General features: G+C 40.9%; 1 protein-coding gene across 2 annotated transcripts in view; it reads right to left on the bottom strand.

Annotated features, from left to right (window-relative positions):
* LOC145433198 (uncharacterized) overlaps nucleotides 1-23,458 on the bottom strand; it is a 44,554-nt gene that overhangs the window by 4,851 nt on the left and 16,245 nt on the right. The window contains exons 16-27 of one of the 2 annotated variants that reach the window (XM_080310165.1): nucleotides 22,195-22,363; nucleotides 22,046-22,119; nucleotides 21,276-21,346; nucleotides 19,764-19,906; nucleotides 18,345-18,478; nucleotides 18,215-18,285; nucleotides 10,364-10,489; nucleotides 8,863-9,014; nucleotides 6,047-6,232; nucleotides 2,035-2,257; nucleotides 1,846-1,975; nucleotides 498-611 (exon numbers count right to left, since the gene is read on the bottom strand). In XM_080310165.1, the coding sequence (XP_080166291.1) occupies nucleotides 498-611; nucleotides 1,846-1,975; nucleotides 2,035-2,257; nucleotides 6,047-6,232; nucleotides 8,863-9,014; nucleotides 10,364-10,489; nucleotides 18,215-18,285; nucleotides 18,345-18,478; nucleotides 19,764-19,906; nucleotides 21,276-21,346; nucleotides 22,046-22,119; nucleotides 22,195-22,363 (1,593 nt within the window). The remainder of the gene's footprint in view (nucleotides 1-497; nucleotides 612-1,845; nucleotides 1,976-2,034; nucleotides 2,258-6,046; nucleotides 6,233-8,862; nucleotides 9,015-10,363; nucleotides 10,490-18,214; nucleotides 18,286-18,344; nucleotides 18,479-19,763; nucleotides 19,907-21,275; nucleotides 21,347-22,045; nucleotides 22,120-22,194; nucleotides 22,364-23,458) is intronic. The other variant, XM_080310166.1, reaches the window with a different exon arrangement.

The following is a 23,458-nucleotide window of genomic DNA, read 5'->3' as shown; positions in this document are numbered from 1 at the left end:
GTACGATTGTTGATATGCAATGTTCTTTCCAATTCTATACTAGATGCTGACGATTACCCCTGCCGTGTGTCAGTCGAGAATATTCGTGTTCATTTCAATATGAATATAATATTCAATTGTATATATCGTAATACAGTACAGTAGAGGTGGTCAGAAACGAATTACCTTTACTTTATCGGATTACTAAAGTAAGTTGTTTCGCTTTTACGTTTGCGTGTACCACCTTTTGGGTGTGGATGCACAGTCTTTTCGTTAAGAGGGTATTCGATTGTATTTTGCGATTTGTCAGATTGTATTGGCACAATCTACAAGCACACAATGCTCCTGCGCTTGATAGTTTCTACACGGAACGAATGTAGAGGGCGCGCACCGCCACCCAATACGCCGCTTCGAGCCCTACCTAACGTCACCGCGTGGTGACGTAGTTCGATTACTGGGATATTGCGAACTTTTTAAATTTCGTGCGATTTTCTAGGAGACAGCGACCTCCAACTTACCCCGTTATCCATCGACCGCAAGAGCGCGACGTAACAATTACTCCTGTCGTCACCGTCCTCGATGCGACTGTCTTGGTTATCCGTGGTCGGCTCGCTCTCGTTCTCGACCGACTTCTGCGCGAAATTAAAACAACGCTTCTAATACCGGCGAAAGAAAACCGTGCCAACACCCCGGGCCCGTGTTGATATTGTAGGGCGGCGCGGAATTCATAACTACCGCTATCAAGCGTTCTCGAGAAACGCGGGATACGTACTTTGAGACGGGTATCAGCTACGCAAACTGTGGTATTAAATCAGTCTCGAAACATAGACGGTAGTAGTTAATCTCGGACGCGTCATGCGTGAGGAATGGGTGGTAGATCATTAATTGAGTCGCTCTTGGGTTCAAAATGTTAAGATTCTAACGAAGAGAAATCTGGAGAACGGAACCCTGATCCGGACCAGTACAGGATTCGGGATGTTAAATTTATGAGTGTCACCTTTGGTTAACTTCATCTAAATGCTCTATATATATTGGGCAAAGCATGAAATATAGCAAATTTCAATACCCTGAGAAGGGATTTCTCGAGAACACGGCCCTTTTGTGTGCAAACGTAAACAAGCCGTTTTAGAATCCGGAAAATAGCCAGGTTAGATTAAAATCTCTCGTTAATCACAATGCGGGCAAGAACTGGGACAAAAGCACTCTCTTCACAGTGATACAGCCAAGGGGCGAAAAGTGCTGAAGCTCCCTACAAATTTTCGACTTGTGCATTCGGACCGTTTTGGAAATCTATCCCAGAGGTGGACTGGTTTCTGCGTTCGTGTATCACTCCAAGAGAACGCAAAAAGGTGAAAAACGATAAAAGAACCCAATACACCCATGGGATATATCTCGTTAAGTATTCATACACATGACACGTTTTCATCGATGTGAAAGCAATATTTGATATTGGAAATTGACATGGTCTGATTTGCACCCTACGAAATTGCGTAAATCAGGTATATACACCCAGTGGACGAATTCAGCAGGGTCGTACTAATTCTATGGGGCCGTCTCCCAAAATTTTATCAGATCGACCAACCTGTTAGCATTATTGGTGGCTGTGAATGACATTTTGTAACAGAACTGGCAGCAAAATTACGGCTTTTTTGACACAACCGGCGGACAAAAAATCAGAATTCGACCACCGTTATATTTCTATTACCACAATGCGTTGAAAATATGAGGTCAACAGGATGGCTTGAATGCTGAGCCCAAACGCTAGGCATCAAGCGGCGATCCCAGACCCGTAATTATTGCGCAACGATATCTCTTGGGCAAGGAGCCCAAGGACGCAAAGGTAATAAATACAACGCAACAGCGTACCCAATCTATCCAAATCCTCGGCTCCGGAATATCGATCTGAAACACTTTCTTCACCTTCCGCCGGAACTTCAGCAACAGCAAAACCGCAGCGAAGGTCACCAGAAACCCCAGCACCACGTACGCGACCCAGCTGTAAACACGCCACCGTTAGCAGCCGCATCAATAATTCAAAGCCCGCAAGTCGCGTACAAATTGAAAGCCGTGATTTCGTTGATGTGTCGCAGGCATTTGCTCCTGCCGGCTTTGGTGACTTCCCACACGGTGATGTAGTAGCTGGTGCCCGGCGACAGCTCGAAAAATGTGACCGACATTACGTTGCTGTAGTTTCTCTTCTCGTATTCCCAGCTCCCGAATTCTGAAGAGTTCGTCACCTCGTACAGTTTGGCCGGTTTCGCGTAACAGCTATCCGGGACTGCGAAAGAAAGAAATCGCAATCATGAGATGGCGTTGGCAATGACACCTACACAACTACATAATTCCAGATGTCTAATTAGACAATCAGAGTGAAATGCTGGTAATCTAATTCTAATCTAATTTCTTGTTTTCCTGAAAGTGCTACAGGAGAACTTCACAGGGTGAAACGACCCAAGCTTTGTGTACAGACATTTTCCATTATCCTGCTTTTATGAAAATGAGATCTGATTTGATATGAACTGAAGTCGATTTTTGTTGCATTACTTCTTATTAGGAACTCAATTCAATTTCCAATTTTTACGGGTTCAATAATTCTAATTCTAAACGAATCTGGGAAAAACTGTGTAGGTATGATATAATTTTAATGTATTATGGGAAAACAGAACATGTCCTACAGTTGCTCAACGTCAGTTGATTATGCGACACTTTAGCATTAGTCACCAGGGCTTGTGACTTTATAACCCCATAATAAACCCGAATCTTGAAATTAAACCTTATATATACTAACCCTAATCTAACCCAACCCTAACCCGGAATATACCATACATGCTCAATTGTCGCATGCTATCATGTTGGGTGGTCGTGGTCATATGAAGTACAGACCACAGGCAATATGTTATATGCCCTGTGCTTTGCGAATGGCGATGGCGACCAAAGGAATGGGCTTTGAACAAAGAATTATTGGCAAGTCGCCACTGAACTCAAAATAGTAGAGAGACTAAATATTTCTTTCTCAGGGGACACCACTAGACCTTGATGTATTCCCATGAGCAGTGTTGCTGTGACATATAACCAAATAGCGAATAAAGCGATGCAGTCATTGCGCGCGTTGCAGCAATTTCGCTTGGAAACGGTACACCGGCGTAATTTATCGAATTCGCATATGCATATAATGCCACGTAAATTCATGTCGTCGTATTCAAATTAATTTGTTAATTCCTCCACATGCCATCGCTATAATTGGAAATAGGGCGGCGGACATGTACGTTATGACTCGGCCATTCATACTGTAAAGGCACAAGCAACGATTTGTGAATGAGAGAAAATATTAAAGAGGTAAATTGCAACGGTTATTTCTGAAAGTTTAGATTATCATGAGCGGTCTGTTTACATTGCGAGGACTCGTTCACTGATCACTATATAGTTATGCAAACACATCTTCTTTGTGCTGTGTATACATTAAATGCGCTGCGTTGCGGCAGCACATCCTTATAGCGGCAATGTGTTGTCCCGTCCCCTTGTCGCGATAATGAGTCTAGTACAATGGTTCTTTATCGGTTTTCCATAGAACACTATAGGTTCCATAAGCCAGTCTCGGAGGTTCCCTAGAAGTCAGGACACACACTCAACTAATAAATATGATTTGTAGGGATGGTGTGAGCCTCTGGAAGGTTCAGGTTCGTGTGAAGGCTAAGCTTTTTAAAGGTTCTGTGTGAACGCGAACGTGAACCTCATGACATAAGGTGACGTCATATTGCTACTAATTCCAACACTACATTTCAGTGACGTGATAGCCTATATTAATGTACAATTGTATACGATACCTAGCGACGATTCGGGCCACATATATATTGCCACAATGCTGAAGTACATCTTGACATTTAAAACGTTGCCAAATGTATCAACTGGGACAATCAAATGATATAATAACCCCATTAAATCAATATCTTCCGTCGCTTTGCCAACAATTTCGACGAGGTCTTGCAAGGGAATATAAGCTTGCACGAACAATGTATTCGGCGTATGAGTATTGCGACGTTGATATTGACCAGAGTGTAAAACGTGTTTCTATACTTGCTACGGATATTTCCCCATTAACAAGTTATACAGAAATAGCCAACATCCCCATCGCACGGGTATGTTTTTTATGATACCATGAACATACGAAGCCAAGCTTGACCCTGTACGCCTGCTAGATGTTTTTTTACATCAGACAACGATATCAATTCCATTGATTGATTAAATAATCATCATTCGCTGACTACCTGTAGTGTATTTCGCTCTTGATGTTGTGTGATTGCGGGTCCATCTCACAGCAGAGAGTCACTAAATATTCACAAACGGAAAGCTGGATATTTCGAGCAAAGTTTTGTAACAAAGCAAGTAAATTCTTTCAGGTTATCAAGGTGCATGCTCGTTTGGTGTTGATCTTTTATGCTGCCAGCACCGTGCATAGAGTGGCCCACAGTTGAAATGCAATAAATTTCATGCGAAGTTATTATATTGTAGTGAAAATTGTAATGTACGAAAAAGGTTCACAATGCAGAACCTACCAAGGTTCGTTTGTGAACGCGAACCTCTAAATTTCTGAGGTTCACTCGTTCACACACAGAACGCGAACGTGAACCTCACGTTCACACCATCCCTAATGATTTGTGATGATACGGCCGTCTTGGCCACCGTAGATTGGTACGTCGTGTGCCGTGGCGTAACGCATGGAAGGTTAGCGTTCGAAATCGTATCCTGTCCTTTTAAAATGCCGATTCTATCTTTAATACTTATAAGTAGGGTGATTTTTTTGACATGTCAAAAAATGTCAAAATTAGGTCGAAATTCTAGCGTTAGGTCAAAAAATCTCATATTTTTTTACAAAGTTAAAACTTTTTTGCATTTCGTTTGTATCGTAGATTTTGCACTGTCGGTGAACTTATCATTTGACATTTTACAGCCTGTAGCCTACTTTATAGGCCTACCGTAGTAGACGGCCCATTGTCTGCTCATTGTGAATCATAAACATTCAAATGAAACAAATAGGTAGACATGGTGTTATGCTCAACGTACCGCAATATCACAACTGAAGCAAGACTGCGTGGGCATTGCATGGTTCTTAATCAAGAAGCGCATGATGAAAAGTGTGATGTAAAAACCATTGCCAGAATGAAGCAACACTGTTTGTCACCAGCAGTGTACACACAACTTCAATGTTGTCAGCCAACAACTGCTGTTGTTGAATGTTCTTTCTCAATTCCTGGCAAGCTACTTACTTAGTAAGGACAGACACTTTCTACCCGAGAATGTAGGAAAGCATCTTTCGTTGTACTACAATTTCTTTCAATTTTTTCTACCATAGCGCGTAATGTAACTATTGGAAATCTTCATAGGGCCAGATTTTGTTAAAATAAAGTTTTTCATAGAACAATTTGTCAGTTTTTGAGTCAAAAAAGTTTTTTTTCAGGCCAAACTACTTCGTAAGGACAGACAATTCCAACCAGAAATGAGGATAAGTAGCACAATTCTAACATTACGTAGGAAAACACCTAATTTGCATACGCTAGGTCAAATTCGGTCAAAATTTGATTTTTAAGGTGAAAAAATGTCAAAATTTTGATTTTGTAGATCAAAATCTTCCATTTTGTAGGTCAAAAAATTCGCCCTACTTATAAGCTCATTTGTAGTTAGGGAATTTGGATCACCCCTTTTGCGTTTCGATCGAACAATACGATGCACTTTAAAAGGTGCATCCTTGCATTTCTGAACTGGTAGTAACAAGTAGAGAATTCGAAGAAGTGGAGCCAATTCTCTGTTAGTTGCTAACTTTTACCCCTGACGAGTGTCAGCCGCAAATATTCGGGTTTATTTCAATATTAATATATTACTCAACTGTATATTGAAGGTATGTACCCCCGAGAAGCTCTTGAAAATATAACACCAGCACATTCCAAATATCGTAAGAAGTTCACCTACCGATACGCAACGCGATAGAGCGAATGCGCTTTCGTAGCACCGTTTTGAAGATCTTTATCTCAGCGCCTATGTCAACTAATTAGACTTAAGCCTCTTAGCTCACCGTGTTCCTGCCAGTCGCATATCTCGTCGTCGTGACCCAGCGCGCATTGCTTTTCGTGCGTCATGAAGATCTCGTATCTCAAAACCGGCATGTGGCGCCGCTGAGGCCTCGACGGCCGCCAGCTAATTGTGAGTTGAGTCGTGCCCACGTCGCTCGCGGTCAGCTGCATTGGCGCTCCTGTTGAGACTGAAAATGCGCGGGTTTGATTATGGTATCGGAAATGTTATCCGGGGAATCGTTATCGTGGCTATTATCGTGACGGTGTATGCTGCAATATCTAGTCAGCGTGCTATTCGTAAAAGAATATTTCTCTTCGCCAACGTAATGTTAAAAAGATATATGATATATGATATAGTATACCATCCTTTTCGGCGCTTTGTGTGCGACTACACAGTCTTTTCGCTAAGAGTGTAACGTCATTACCAATTCTGCGTTAGCTGGCAAGATGCATCTTGCAATTTCGAAAGCAGCCACCTCCGATTTGCTGCAGTAAGCGGCCACTCGACCAAATATATTATTTGAAACTAATTGACTGCTTTCCAGGCATTCAATCGCCTACTTATACTAGAAGTAGTTTTGAAACGTGTTGAAAACTCTACTTGTAATAAAGTAGAAAATTTTGAGTAACAACGCTGACAACTTGGATCTGGATTTGTCAGCACCATCTGGAATAGCCAAAAGACTCCCGGTCATATGATATTCTTGAGACGTGGGTGTAAGCCAGGGGTCGCCAACTCAAAACGGGCGGCTGGCCACTTCTCAAATTTCGTAGAGGCCGCCTGCCGCATGAATTCAATACCAAGATAAAATAGGCCACACAGTTTAACAACCTCATTTTTAAAACTTTACGTCACTACAACGATTTGTTCTCTAACAGGGGCGACGGGCAAACAGTTTCGAACTGTCAGCAGCGCACGATAACTGACAACTATTTCCAGTGACTATAAAGAAGCGCTATTGGGGTTAGCTAGACACGGTACTTGCTGGAAAACTATCTCATCGCAAAGCATGATCTTGTGGGGTATAGCTCCAATTCGTTTTCTAAGCGTCACTTTCGCGGTAGTGTCTGGCCCATTGCACGTCAAGGCAATATGCCCATTGCCCATTCCCATTCATATCAGCTAATTATTCCTCCATGGAATGCTATTACCGTCACCTAAGTCGTATTAGCTAGTGTGGAATAGTGAAAAAGGGGTTTTCGAACAACAACAACAATAACAATTTTAAACTAAGACCAATTTCCGTATTGCAAAATGATTTACAAAGCGTTCTTCAAAAATCTCAAATCAGTTCGCGGGACGTGTGTTATGGACCCCTGGTGTAAGCCATATTGCTGTGCTTCCATCCTAATTGGATGACGAGGATATAGAACATATAACCGCGATGCTACTATTTTCAGGCGCAAGTCACACACATGCTGTACAGTGTACACGGATATGGAGTTGTTAGAGGCGTTTTCCACAACAGAGTAATGAAGGTCGACTAGTGTGTTGCATGGCAACGTTATTATGTCCGGACCGAGCCTTTGGAGAAAGCAGTGATGGACGGCAGGGTAGTTTTAAAGGGAATCCTGCCATCCGAGAGCACGTTACGTTAGTAAAGTCACGCAATGCCATCACTAGGGCAATATTTTGCAACTTTTTGTTACAGCTTCCTGCAGCTTCCTAAATACCCGGAAGTTATGTAGAATGCTGTTTTAAGCTGTTTTAAGGAATTTTATTGTGCAACTTTTTGCAACTTTTGTCCATTTTTTTCCATGCAACTTTTTGCAACTTTTTCGATTTTTCATGAAAGTTTTTTCGTTTTTTTATGCAATCAACTTTTTACTGGAAATATTTGGCAGTATATGTAAATAGATCGCCTGATTATGTCACTGTTTTTTTGTGAATTTTGGTGAAATACACGGACTAATTCGACTGAAATACCGTAAATGAGCACTGAAGTAACACTCTAACGTGTATTTCGGGAGCTGAGCCGAGAAGTTGACGTTAATTTTTTAGTCAACCGACCAAAATGTGGTATTTTAGTGGAACTATTTTGAAAAAATTAATGCAACTTTTCATTGCAACTTCTGTGAAAAATATATACAACTTTCCACGGATTTAGCTGCAATAAAAACTTGCCCTGGTAATCACCTTCGTGTTTGAACGTAAGGTTTTGAGCATAGGTAGACGCCGGGCCTCCGACCCCTGACCTACCGTTAGGGCTGGGCAAAATCGAGTACCCGAGTTTTTCGATTCTGAATCACGTATTTTGCTTCGAGTCGAATCGAGTATTCGAGTATCACTCATTATGACGTCATAACAGAATGTAACATGTCAAAGTTCAAAGATGAACCTTTTATGACACCACAAGAATATAATGTCTGTCATCCATCTCTTTAAAGATACTTTGGTAATTTTTCGACCACACCAATTTCATTGAACTTTGTGACAATGTTGTGGGATGATCAGTATTTCGGAAATGTGTTATTTTCAGCAACGTTCGTAGCTTTGTACTATATGTTTCGCATGCTGCGACACGACTGATCTGATCAAGGTTGCAAGGCTTCTACAGTGGAAAATGCTATCGAAACTATAATCCTCGTTGATAAATTAACTTTCAGTGACGAGGAGCGTATAATTTAAGTACTCGAAAAAATCGTATTTTACTACTCGACTCGAATCATTAAAATTAACACTCGATTCAGATTCGAGTACTCTATTCATTGTGCCCAGCCCTATAGCTACCGTATCTGTTGAATAAGTCATGGTAATTTAGCGGGGACTGCGCGCATGGTGACGTATGACGAAAATGAGGCAGTCAATAACACTTACCGTCAGGGTTTAGCATTTCGTAGTAGAGATTCGGGTCGATGAGCGTAGACGACTGGTTGCGTATGTTGTGCGGTTCGTCGACCGTAGACAAAGCCACGCCTATTCCGTAGCCGGTATCGAGGCCGAACGGATAGGATATGTTTGTCATATCGCTGGAAAAGTAAGGGAATGACTTTTGATATTGCGTTATAAAAGGCCAAAAGGGTGTTCTATATGTGCTCCAGCAGCTTATATTCAAAAAACTGATCAAGATGGATATAGTTGGCCTATACATGTCTAAATTCATGGGTTGAAATGTAGTAGATTTACTGGGTTTCCACCATAGCACGGGGAGCAAATCAGGCCATACGCACTTTCAAGTACAATATTTTGGTGTCAAGCCCATTCCAATGAGTGGGAACGAGTCAAATACAACTGCTTATGGAGATATGCCTAGGGTTGCCTTTAAAACAAACGGTTGTTTAAACATGTTTAACAGTGTTTTAAACTAGGGCCTATTTTAAGTTGTATAAATATGCCACAATATGCGTAAATAGTGTAAATACTTTCCAAAAAACATAGTACATGAGCCTACGGACGATTACCACCCGAAAGAGCCGACGTATACGATACGGGATGGTTGGAACCCTCGAAATAGTCGGTTCAAAAGTTCAAAAGATCGTTGGCACGAAAATAATGTTCGAATGATGATGATCGCCGACCTTAAAAATGCTGCTTGCCGATGTAGTCCTGGTTAAAGATATTTTTGGTCCGTACATGACGTGGGTTTGAAGCCTATATCTCCAAAGGAGCAGGAGCTATATTTACTCTATATTTTCAATTGTCAATGTCAACCACTATGACGTCACATATGAATACTCGTTACGTCATGGCTTAAAAAAACAATAAAAACATGTTTTAAACAAGGGCATTGTTTTAAACATGCTTGTTTTTTTTTTATTTTTGCTTTAAATGCAACCCTAGATATACCCCAGTGGTGTTGCAGATTCGATTAAAGTGGATATCCCTGGCATACATCTACATATTTGTTTCAATTTGTGTATTTGATTCATTTTCAAACAACATTTTGTGTCAGAAGTTGCAGTTTAGATAATTTTCACCTTACTACACTATGGTGGAAATCGACGAAATACTCGATTTTCGTTTACAGTGTGCGACAGAGCCATTTTGGGGTAATGCTTGACGGATAACCGGTGGTCCGACATAGACATTTTCAGAAGCATTCGTTGAATTCCCAAGTCGAAAACTATTGCCCGATACCATAAAACGATCTGTTAACTCCCTGAACGGGTGTTTTGATAAAAAGTTGGTTTCGTGTCGAGTTTAAATGAACTTTATCGTAAGCCAGACTAATCCGTGACGCGTTTGCATCTCCTGACGCGGGTCGGCCATTATGGTGTGCAACATTTACGATGTCGGGTTCTAGTCTAGATATTCACGTCATATCGAACCCAGCAGACCTCAAAAAGTAGGCGAAATGGGCAATTTTATTGACCCCCACCTCAAGTCAACAACGCGGGTTCCGAACACAAGTTCGCTTTCGTTGTATCTTGATTTCTGAATGCTCAGTACGAACGAGTACGTCGTGGCGTTCGTAGGAATTGCGTGATTGTCGAGGTTGGCGTCCCTGAAAGCAATTGTGCGGTGATTTTAGAGTTAGACTAAAGAACGACATCGAAGCTATAAATTACCAGCAATCTATTGACTAGAACTGAAGCCCAGATTCAACCGAACGTCGAACTTAGGAGAATATCGGGTTACAGCCGAATGAAAATCAATAACTCATTTCATCACTGACATCACAACAACGATGAGATTCGGTCGAATTCCGAATGCCCCAAACCACGCGGATTCGAGCTAATGCGAATCTGAGATTTCGAGAACGAATTATACTGCAGGCTAAATATTAGACTGCTGATCGTCTGATTTATCGTGCAGATGTTGAGATGAGGTCAAATATGGTTGATAGCACCGGACTAAAAACAGTACAGTGTATATTATATAATGTCAGGGAAAATTTACATTGTACATTGAGGTTCTTTTGACAGTAGTTTATGACTGTACATTGTACAGTACATTGGGGTTCCTGGAATTACTGATCAAATTGTTGGTTTGCTAAAAAAACGCTGCACGCCAAATCTGGCTTTAATCCAACCAGTAGAAGCCGCCACAAAGCCAATTAAAATGTTTGAAATTATACTACAAAATTAATATTTAAATTTTCAAATTTTACTGTCAACCCCATGAAATTGTTGTCTTGTCTACAAAGACGATGCAAAACAAATTTGACGCAATTCCAACCCGTAGAAGCGAAGGTATTTCAGTTTTCATTCAAAATTCTGTGGAATTTCCCACCGTCAATGCTATTTCTGCATATCCACAAGTTTCAACTGCAGTGACTTCACTTCCACCAGTTGGAAGTGAGCAAAAATTGTTATGCATTGTTATTTTAAGCAACTTAACCAATCCTTGGGGTTGACAGTAAATTTTGAATTTTTTTTTTCATTTTTTGATAATAAATTCAAAATTTCAATTGGCTTTGCGGCGGCTTCTTCTGATTGGAATTGACCTAAATGTGGTGTGCAGCGTTTTTTGAGGCAACCTAACAATTTAACCAGTGAATCCCCGTTTTCTGAAAAAAAGGTATTTTCGAACAACCCTTCTGTACATCGTTGTACATCGTGCGTGGTTTCATATAAGATAAAGTCTGGTTATCGATCTAATTCGAAACAAATCTTATCAATACTATTCCATTCATTTGTGGGGTATTTCTCGTTTGTGGTTCGAGTTCTCCATGCTATCTTGAAAATCCCCGACCATGTAGCCAAATATCGGCGTCGATAACTCACCAAAACAGCAATTATTGTGTCGAACACAATTCTAACGCGGGCGAATGACTCAAACAGAAATTGACCCGTTGGGGAATTACTTTTCCTTTACTAACGGCTATTTCTATCGTAATCTTTGCGACGTAACCTAAGAATCTTTCATGCATAACACACTATTATGACGCACTTCCGCATCTTCAAGATACTGGTAGAGGTGCGCCTTGAACAGCGTAAATACATGGGTGTAAAACAGGCGTATTTACCAGATTCTTAAAATTTTCAGTTTTTCCAAATTCGATTATAATTAGATTTATAGATACGCTTTTTTTCAAATTCGATTCGAATTAGAATAATTGCTACACAACTTTTTTCAAATTACATTAGAATTAGAATTACTGAATTCGTGAAAACTTGGAAACTGAACCAAGTTCAGTTCATATCATATTTGAATTCATTCTCGTAAGCATTAGGATGGTGCAAATGTATTACATCGTTCAGCAAGCTTGGATTGTTTCGCAATATACAGTTCACCTGCAGCATTGTCAGGAATGCCAGACTGGAATTAAAATTCGAGCACATTACACATTGGATAAGAATTACAATACCGTCCTTTTGCGTAAAATAGTCTAATTAGACGACTATAATTATCTAGGTGTCAAGACTGCTCGAAGTACGAGTATTTGACTCGTTTGAACGCACTGGAATGGATTTGAAAGCAAACTGTTGTGCCAGAAAGTGCAGTTTACCGGGATTGCACCCTGCGCGATGGTTGAAATCGCCGAAATACACGATTTTTCATTTACAGCGCTAACGCGCCCTATGACGAGCGCGTACTAATTGGCAGCGTTCGGCGCGAACTTCAACCAAAAATCCATGACACTGTAACGGAGTCAACAAACTAGAACCTCACCCGCGGGTCAAAGTGCGTTACTAATAGCGCCGTTGTTTTGTCAACGGATCAGGTCGCACTAAATTGAGAGAACTATTTCCAGATGCAAACACAGATATCGAATCGTTGCCGTCAGCGAAACGCGACTGAATCATTATATTTTCGGGCCGTTCACAGAAGTACGCCGAAAGCCGACATCGAACGTGCGGTTAAATCGTCACTCGCCAAAACAACAAACTAGTATCGCAGCATAGAAACCGTCGCGGAATTTATAGCTCTTCGCGTATTTCACCGATTCCAACCCACTGCACCCCTGCGAGAGTGGCGGGATAGCGTAGTGGTATCATACGCAGCTACAACATCAATGGATTGTGGGTTCGAGTCCGACCGAGGTAGACTGCAGAATTCCAAACTAAGTTTTGGAGTTTTTCTAGGCTCCTCCTCGCCATTTTATTCGTGTAAGCGGTGTGTTACAAAAGCCTACAAGTGGGCCGTGCTACTAGTCGGCAGTTACGGAATGAAAAATAAGGAATATCGGCCTGGTGTGAACGACCTTGACCATTGTAGTCGACAAACACCATGAATACCGCAAACAACAACAACCCTTGCTAGAAATTTCCGCGAGGAATGATGCGTTTTATTCATTTTCACGTTTTACTCATTTTCGAAAGGGCGTGAAAGCAGAATTTGGTACCTGAAAGCGGACTTACTGGAAACTAGAAAATTTTCAGCTCATTCAAACTGGATGGGAATTAAAATTATAGCGACACAGCTTCGAAATAGAATTTCTTCGTCAGTGAAAGAAATTCAGGTCATATCAAATCAAAGTTCTTTCCCATGGGCACGAGAATGACATATGTCTGCACAGCAGCAAGCTTCGTTCGTTTCGCACTGTACAGTTCTGTAGCATTTTCAGGATATTCAGGAATCAGATTAGATTTAATATTAGAACACAGTAAAAATTACACAATTAGAATTGGAATTGGAGCAAAGAAACATTTCACTAATTAGATTAGAATTGAATTACTCCATTTCACTCAAATTAGTCTTAATTCGACAATCAGAATTATCTAGTTGCCCAAGTGTGCCTGAAAGTGATATGTTCTTAATTTGCTCCCCGCAATATGGTAAAAAACTGATAAATACACCTATCTCCCGCCCACATATTTACAGTGTGCAATAGCAAATCGCAGACTCGCAGCGATATCTTGCCTGATTAACATACCAGTGTTTCTACGGTCATATAATCGAAGCGCGATCGACCACAATGTGAGCCACCGCGGCAGAACGCCGCGCGTGATACTGCTTATCACGGAAACGGTGTCACGCGGGGCGATCGGTCGCCGTAGTCGCGATTGGCTCGTAATATTCCCGCACCCCCAGGACGAAAGGAGATCTTCGACGGGTGGGAAGAAAATGACGACGGACGTGATGTCAGATATCGGAATGTGTCGTAATGATAATGTGAGGTCCGTCAATCTACCATCCTTACTGGTAATATTAGTATTGTGTTACAAATGCATTGGTGATAAGATTGTTGATATACAATGTTCCTTGCAATTATCTGTTGCTGACAATGGCCCCTGGCGACGAGCGTCAGCCGACAACATTCGAGTTCATTTCAATAGCAATACAATATTATTCAATTGTATATTGAAGTTCAGTACCTCCAAGAATCTGTTCAAGTATTACATAAATATAATATTTAAAGATAAATATAACATAGCCAGGTCCGACATTATCTCAATCACAAGCCGTTATCGCCGAAATGAGCTTGCCGAAACTAGAGTTGTTGGACAAAGATAATTGTAATTGTCAAAATAGACTAATGTAGAGAGTAATGCAGGTGATCTAATTCTAGTAGTCAAATTTGTGACATACTTCCATGCTGTAATTTTAGTTCTAATCCAATTTCTGCTTTTTTCCAAAAATGCTACAGGAGAACTGTATAGTGCGAAACCAGTCAAGCTCGCTGTGCCGACATTTGCCATTCTCGTGATTCTGAGATTGAACGCTGATTTATGCACTGGACTTGATTTTTGTTGTGTTTCCTGCTATTTCGCACTCCGAGTCCAATTACACTATTTACTCAAGTGGGTATGATTTCAGGTCATTCCTACGTCTATTTCACAGCTTCCACATATCCAGGCAAAGACTAGGCCGAGAATATTTTTACGTTTTAATTACTGGAAATCGCTATACGTTACTATTGCGTTACTTCTAGTTTAGCACCAACGGCGACTGCTTTGACCTCCTCTGATAAGGCCTGATAGAGCTCCATGTAAAATTGGAAATGCATCCGCAGGACCCTGGGAAATCCGCGTATTCAGACGAAGATTATCCGCCGAAAACATGCCGCATGAATCGAGGAATTACGTAACACACGAACACAACAACGATAAAATCGGATCACCGCATGTCACGACAATACGCACAGAAATTTGAGAAGTATCAAAACAAGCTATCCGCGATTAGGCGATATTCAGTATTCTTTACTGAAGCCCGAGCCCAAGCCCACTGACGCGGATACGCACGCCCATTACGCAGTTAACAATCACGATCACTGCTGCGCACAACGATTGGACCTCCATTGGTGTCGCAGCTGTGGAACGTACCACTATACGCTATCTCGCCACTGATAGTTTCGGTACGATTTTCCACCGTGAAGACGTGATGCTGATCAGCACACAGCATTGTCACAAATTGCAATGGAACAGGCATGGTCGAAAAATATTCAAGATTATCTTTAATGTGATATAGAAAGGGCGCTGTATTCGTTGCAGTAGCATGAAAGATATATATCTGTACTTTCCTCATCTTTTATACTGTTATGACGTCATAACGAGCGATACTCGTTGACTCGAATGGAAGCATGTACTAGATTCAGAAACGAATCACTCGATTTTGCCCTACTGGTTAGTTGACGGTCACCTATCTACTGTATCTTAGAGTAGTTCAAGTTGTAGTTATGCATTTGAAAAAATATGGTTGCCGAGCAACTTGAATACGCATGTCGTTTGGCATGAATCGTGATCAGACATGGGGTGATTACTTCATGAATGTAATCGATTGCGATTACGATTACTTCTGAATCACGCGATTACGATTACGATTACGATTACAGCAAAATCAGGAAGTAGTCGATTACGATTACGATTACACTGGAAAAGTAATCACGATTACTCACGATTACATTTATCTTGCATCGTAGTAGTTATATTGGAAGACAATACATGGATTGCGCTGAAAAGGCCTAATAATATAAAAACTGTCTTTACAAAAGATGAGAAATTTCTCCGTTACGTCATAATGTTCCATTGCCCATTTTATAGAGGACGGTTTATCGCACACAACGTTTTGCATTCTTGCCAGGTCCATAACTGCCGCACCCCAAATTCCCCAATAGGGTGGGGAGCGTGGTTGGAGGGTACTCGAAAAGTATTTCGTTAACCAACATAAATTATAGAGCATTTTCGATAGATGTCATCAACTTGGAAATTATCTTTTAGCTTTGCGATTTAAATGTCTCTGGATAACTTGATTTCGAAATGCATACGTCTTCCCCTCAAGAAATAAAGCATGTATAATTCATAGTAATAGGCATTTAGGTGCCAGTCAATACCGCTCCTCGACACATCAAAAGACATGCAGTTTCGGCCAACATGAGACTCCACGAAGTGCGCTACTAAAGAAATACATTGGCCGAAACTTATGGTATGTGTCCATTGTCAATAGCCGCGCTGGGTGGGCGTGACTAACAGTCCATTCCTTTCAATCTGAGCCAACGATGCAAATTGCACCCGGGCACCCATAGGGCATTAGACACGACAATTTTTTGTGTGCGTTTCACGCAAGTTTTTCTTTTAGTCTGCTATGTTTGGGCCACTACAATCAATATCTTTTGGTTATATAACAGACCGGAGGTCACGAATTAACAACATACAATAAAGCAATTATTGCAAGATAGACCAGATTCTAGAATTATGAATTACGCGCCCCTACTCTTCAACTAAATCTGGCCACCGGACGCTAAGATAGGATTAAAAACGCAATATAATGCAATTAGCAATATTATTGATTAAATTAAATCTTCAACTTCAAAATTGACTACTCTATGGGGGCCCAAGACCGATGTTTGGGTGGGGTAAACTTTTGCTGTTTCGAACCTGATTTTTGCTACAAGTCACGCTAACATGCTATATAAGCCGATGGCTATGGCGGCAGGTCCAAATGTTCAGTAAAGAATTGTGAAATAGCGATTGGCGCCCGTTTTGAGTAGAATAATATGAGAATACGACAAAGGGAACATAAAATTCTGCCTTCAACTTAATGCAGATAATGTAATGCAAGCTGCCATTACGAAAACGGCAAAACAACGGCTCAGTTATGATATATATCAGCCGCTGTTGATTTTAATGCTTCGTTATGGAAACCGTAATGTTTTATTTGACGAGTACAAAATTTCAAACCTTTGTCTGGTGTACGTTCGTACCATATAGGCCTACTGCTCGCCAACCAGCAACGGTGAAACTGCATTTACCTATAGAATTAGAAGTATTAGATTCTATACTTTAACTAAGAAGAACCAAACATCAATACAAAAGTTGCCATTTTAACTTAGGCACAGAGGTGATGACTTATCCTGTTGCGAGGTAGTGCTGTCTGAAATGTATTGATAACCCGATATGCAGCACGGTGGGTTTTCTTACAATCACACTAATGTACAGCGAATATCTATATTTACTATGCGTGGACACTTCTTACGTAAAGACGAGCAAAGATCATAGACTACATATGACGTAATAATGAGCAGTGGCATTTGAAAATCAGACGTTTGCGCTCTCAATAACTAGTATAATATCTCTTCCTTTTTCACGAGTGTTCAGTTTATGTCAAAGTCCTTGCACAAATATAAAGTAATCGTTCTTTCACAAATAAATCGATTAAATATGGGAAGTAGTCGATTACGATTACGATTACTTCGGGATTTTTTCGAATGTAATTGATTGCGATTACGATTACTTGAAAATGCTGTAATCGTCGTAATCGATTACGATTACTAATCGCGATTACCCCATGTCTGATCGTGATACCGGTGTTCTGTCGTGTGCTGTTCTTGCAGCAATTGCCCTCTCAGAATCATCAATACTAACAGTGGCGCAGCCAGCGGATGGGTTTTGGGGATCGACTCCCATCCCATTTCACACTTGTACTGTCTTTCATGCGGAAAGCCGATCCGATTCCGATGAGTTGCTTCGCAATGGAATCTACACAGCTGTGTTTTAGTCAGTTCGTTGCGGATTTTTAAAAGTCGTTCTAGTTCTAGTTGCTACTTTTGAAAAATGAGTTGGTCTAGTTCTACAATTGACTGATATATTCATATCTTAATACACATTAAGATATTTTCGGCTGACACTCGTCAAGGGTAATCGTCAGCAAGTAGTAGAGAATTCAAAAGAACTTTGTATATCAGGGGTGTATCATCATTCATCCATCATGACTGCTGTTCTATTAAATGGCGAGTTTTGAAAGGCCAGCAGTTCTAGTACTAATTGCGCGTGTAGTAAATTTAGTGGTTTTTATAAATCCGGTTGCATCAACGAATCGCGATACCATGCTTATTGCTTATGCTTACCGATTACTCCTGTCTACACAAGTCTCGCAGCTTTCCGACCAGGTGAAGAAATGAACTTTGATGTTGTCCTGCTAGATAAAAACCGGGAGGGAGTGAAAAGGTGTCGGGAACAGCCGTCGATTTTACTCACTTCCAAGGACGACACTTCACAATCATGCGGATAAGAAGATTTGGCGTACACCCATTCCACTTTGAACGTGAGATAAGAGTCGAGGGATGGTTGGGACGAGATGGAAACCACTGTCGCCACGCAGTCGCGCGGGCCTGCAAGTTAAATGCGGAGTATTTGATATCCAGAGTCGGTGAAAGTAGGTAACGTTGGTACTCAACTCGTTACCAGTGAATCTGCCAGTTGTTGTCCCCTATTTCTTACTCAAACATCCCCCTACTATACCCTCTAACTTTAAAGTTGACCTAACCCCTAACACCAACCTATCCCTAAACCAGAGGTCACCAGCATGTGACCCGCTGCCTGGTTTGAGAATTTGTAAGAACGCTTAGTAAAGCATTTTGGAATGCTGAAAGTGATTTTAGTTAAAAAATATAGTTGTGTTTCAAAATAAGCTCTTCTTATGTGGCCAACAGCACTATTCCTCGCTAGCTGATACGGCTTCGGCGATGGCAATAGCATTCCATGGAGGAAGAATTAGCCGATATGATTGGGCAATGACCCAGACACTGCAAGGACCGAGACGGCTTGAGGCTTCCCCACAAGATCGAGCTTTTCGGGAATATCGTTTTCCAGCAAATAACGTGTGTCACTAACCCCAATATCGATTCTTTAGTCGCTGAAAAGCGTTGTCAGGTATCTTGCGTAGCTCATAGTTCAAAATAGAATGAAAGTGATGAACATTATTTTTTGGTGTAATTGCATTTCTGTAATAAAATATATGCTCTATTGTCATAACTACGCATGCCCGCCGTGTTAGAGAGCACAGCATTGCACTGACGCAAAGTTTTCAAAAATTGGTTGTTAAACTATGTGGCCTACTTTATATCGATATTGAATGCATGAGGACCGCGAACCGTTTTGAGTAGTTGACCCCTGGACAATGCGAACCCAAGGGTCCAATAAAACAGTCACAGGGGTTCGGCGAATGTCTAGTTTAGAGCTAGACTCACACTGCAGAAGTCGCTCTTATTTTCTGTCGATATTCATTATAATATTTTTGTTTGTATCATTATCATGTTTTAATGTTGTTTTTCTTCAACATTATTGTTCATTTTATGCACCAGCATTCTATAGTACTGTACTATAAATACGTATTGCGGTATATTTTTGATTTTGTGACTCGGCGAAAATCTGTGGTTCGCCGAATGCTCGCAGATTAGCGTAAGGGTTCGTCAGGTCAGAAGACCAAGAACCGCTGCCCTACATCAAATACGATCTGTCCGAGTTCTAATCGAAACCTGTTCGTTTCTGGCACGTGACTCACGCGTAGAACAAAGAACGGGCAAGTCCATGACGGATTATCCAACAATACACAAGCCAACCGACACCGACAAAACATTACAGTTCAATCAACTGCAAAGATATGTTTTCGCTTACCGATTTTCGCTTTACGGAATGCCACGGTGCTAACCGTTTCCACCTCGTTGCTACCGATGGCTTTTACGGTACCGGAAGACCCGCGATTTGGCAGCACCAGCAAATTGTTGTCCCCAAAATCCCAAGTTGCATTGCGGACGAAACTGAAAAAAAAACGGATCGCTACAAATTGCTGCAAGATCAAACTCGCGCCGCGGCGTATTCACATAGTAAACAAAGGCGTGGAATTGAAAGAATGATATGATTAGGCCAGGGGTGGCCAACCTTTTTGCCATTCACGGCCGCATTTCGACTACTCATGTAGCCTACGGCCGCATTCCTGGGTATAGTCGTGATGAACGAGCTGGACGCCAAATACTCACGTTAAAGTCTCTATGTCCAGTTCCGGTGAACTCCGGACTAATCCATTTAATGATACAGTCTTACTATACGCACCGAAATCTCCAGTGGTCACTGGAAATGTTAAGGGGGTGTTTATAGTCGCGCGAAGCGCGAAAAATTATCAGATTCCCTAATGAATTCCTTCGCTAATATTAGTAGTTTTACATATTACTATCAAACATTTACCTTTTCTCAGCGATCAGATTCACCGGTATAGAGTTGATGCAGCGGGTATTTTCGAAAATTTAGGGCAAGTTATAAATTATGATGCATCTTCGGGTGAGCCAATTGTTATTAGTTACTTTGGTACATGTTGCTATTTCTTGACCTCCAATGAGGATTGTCGGTATAGTGAGGAACACACGATTCCGAGGCGCATCATTTTCCTCTGCTGTTCGCATCTGTATTGTGGGGCTCTGATTGCAACGGGAGCTACTATATTAAAATTGAAAAATAAAGTCACATTGAATCGCGCGCAGCGTGAAGATTAATTAAAATCTTTCAAGAAATCGGAAGTCAATTCGTTAAATTCAAATTGCATGTCAACGGCCGCCAACACATACTAATTGAATTACGTGTCCACGGCCGCACAAATTTCCCTTTACGACCGCAGGTTGGCCATTCCTGGATTAGACGGTATTACGTTTTGCGTGAAAATCGTGTTTAAATGGTTTTGTCGTTTGAACACTGTTGTTGATGCACAGTTCCTTTTCTTCACCAGTATTATATGGTAATGTATTATACGTGAATGTGGTAGTTTTTGTTTTTGTGACAAGGCGAAAATTACGGGCATCGATCCAAAGAATTATCACGGAGCGCTATGTAAAGTTTATGATCAACATCATTAAAAAGGTATATTTTGATTAGTGTAACTGATATTATTTTCTTCGCGATCGCTTGAAAGGAACATATCAAACCTTACATGATCGGGCAAGGTCTTGGGGGATTATCACGAAACATCAGTTCGTTTCACACACGACGCATTAGTGCTACGTCATTGTTGGCGTCCCGACAGTATGCCCAAAGCTTATACCACAAGTACCACCGGGGAAGTCGCATATTCACTATATATTGACATAGTTATTGTAGCTAGCTACACACATCAGTCAGCGGTACACAATTACTACAAACCTGCCATCTGAAGACGCGAGGCTGTATTGGACGTTGTTGCGTTCTTGAATCTCTGGATTCGACATATCGATCTGAAATGACACTCACATTATAACCTATTAGTTGATGCCGCAAGCAGACTTTGCCAACTGGATAATTCTAGACAATTATAGTTGCCTAATTATAGCGAAATCTTGGTAATCTAATAAGTGAGATGTTTCTTTGCTCATATCCTAATTTAGTCTGTGAAATGTTTCTATAAGATCTGATGATAATGCTAATTTAAATCCTGCATGAGGATGAGAACTGGGCAATGAAAAGCGAGCTAACTTTGCTGTACCAACATTTGCCCGATTTGATACGAACTGAACAAGTTTTCGCGAGTTCTGTAATTCTAATTCCAATCTAAGTTGGAACAATGCTGTGTAGCTATAATTCTAATTCTAATCAAATTTGGAAAGGACCTTGAAAATTGAATTGAATTCCGGACTAGTAAGAAATGCAAAAAACATCAGATCCAACAGCTCGTATCAAATCAGAGTTTATGCTCATAAGCATGACAGCTACAAATGTATGTACACCAAGCTTGGCTCGCTCCGCACTAGTCAGATATTCTGTAGAAATTCCAGGAAAACCAGAAATCAAATTAGAATTAAAATTAGGAGCATATATTTTCCACGTGATAGAATTAAATTACCGTAATTTAGCTCTAATTAGTCATTTACAGTTGTCCAATTCTGATTTCGAGCACGCCCTCGATAAGTCAATCAGCACGTAACGGAGATACTCACATTGTTCCACACCAGTAGAGATGCGCCCTCCGTCAGATTCGCATCAAAAAAGTTCCCGGGAACCGGCGAATCGTCTGTAAAAAGGCGCGAACACACAATGACAGTCACTATATCAGTAGAAACGTACGATAGACATGACCATGCCATACCTGCCAGGAATATAAGGGAAGAATCACGAAACGCGGGCGGTGCCAAGTTTTCGATTACGATTTCGTGATAGCTCGGAACGGACCAACTGCCGTTGCACATGAAGGATTTCGTTTTCCATATCACTTCAACCAGATATCGCGTATTCGCAGCTAGCGATCCTATCGGAAACTAAAAATTGAGTTGCATGTATTATAATATAATGCATATCAGATTATTATATTAATTAGGCATGAGCCGGGGTCCTACAATGACCAAGGTCGATAAAGTAACTGAGATATCGTAGGCCCCACATGTGAAATATATCAATTGACCTAATGGAAACTCAGATATATTATTACTTTCAACAGGGAGAAGTTGAAGACTAGGATTTTTAGGTATTTTACGCTAAAAAGAAGCAGTAGCAACAAAATTACGTCAAGTGTTCAGTGTGACATCACAGGCACTATGCCCCCCCCCTTACCGTATCAAAATGTAGGACATGTCACCTGATATGGCCGATGATGAGGGAGCAGTGACCTCTAACTATCGGCCTTGTTGGGTCTGTCTGTTATTCCACCAATAGCGAGACTCGGACAACTAGAAAATTGTATAGTTGTCTAATTCGGCAATTAGATCGAAATTCCAGCAATCTAGTTCTAAGCTAATTTGAGAACTGCTACTATAATATGATTTTAATATTAATCTAATTTGTGGTTTTTCTGAAAATACTACAGGAGAATTGTATAGTGTATTCGGTGCGAACGAGCCAAGCTTGGTGTACGGTGATTTTCCATTCTCATGAACTCTGAATTGATGTTGTTGTTGTTTATTTAACAACAAAAAAATGGCGTAGTTTTCCAACTCTTGATATAGTAATAAGATTTTGTATGGAGGGTTAAGCCCCGGTTCAGTAGCGTAGTAGAATGTGCTGCCATCTATGACTTTCGTTGAAAATGCCATCCCCCCCCAACCCCCAAAGACCGCAGAAAATTTCGACACAGTTTCATGTTCAAGCAATCTTTTAAAGAAAAAATAATTAATCACGTCTCAGAAGTTCTATATCACTTGAGAAAGGAGCCTCGCCGTCTAAACGTTTATATAAAGGCCAAAAATAATAATGACGAGAAATAGTGAACAAATGTCTTAGGACAGGGGCAGCCAACCCGTCGCCCGCGAGATTTTGACGGGCCCGCGACATAATTCCCGAAATTAGCTGTAATAATAAATAATCAATATTCCATGTAATTTATTGCGTTTATATTCCACGTAAGGGATGTCTTACAA

This window comes from Botryllus schlosseri, chromosome 2, assembly GCF_051294905.1.
Source record: "Botryllus schlosseri isolate E-star chromosome 2, Bs_hap1, whole genome shotgun sequence".
In the NCBI taxonomy this organism is placed as follows: domain Eukaryota; kingdom Metazoa; phylum Chordata; class Ascidiacea; order Stolidobranchia; family Styelidae; genus Botryllus; species Botryllus schlosseri.
The sequence above is the reverse complement of the archived record's forward strand: the minus strand, read 5'-3'. Positions and strand labels throughout refer to the sequence as shown.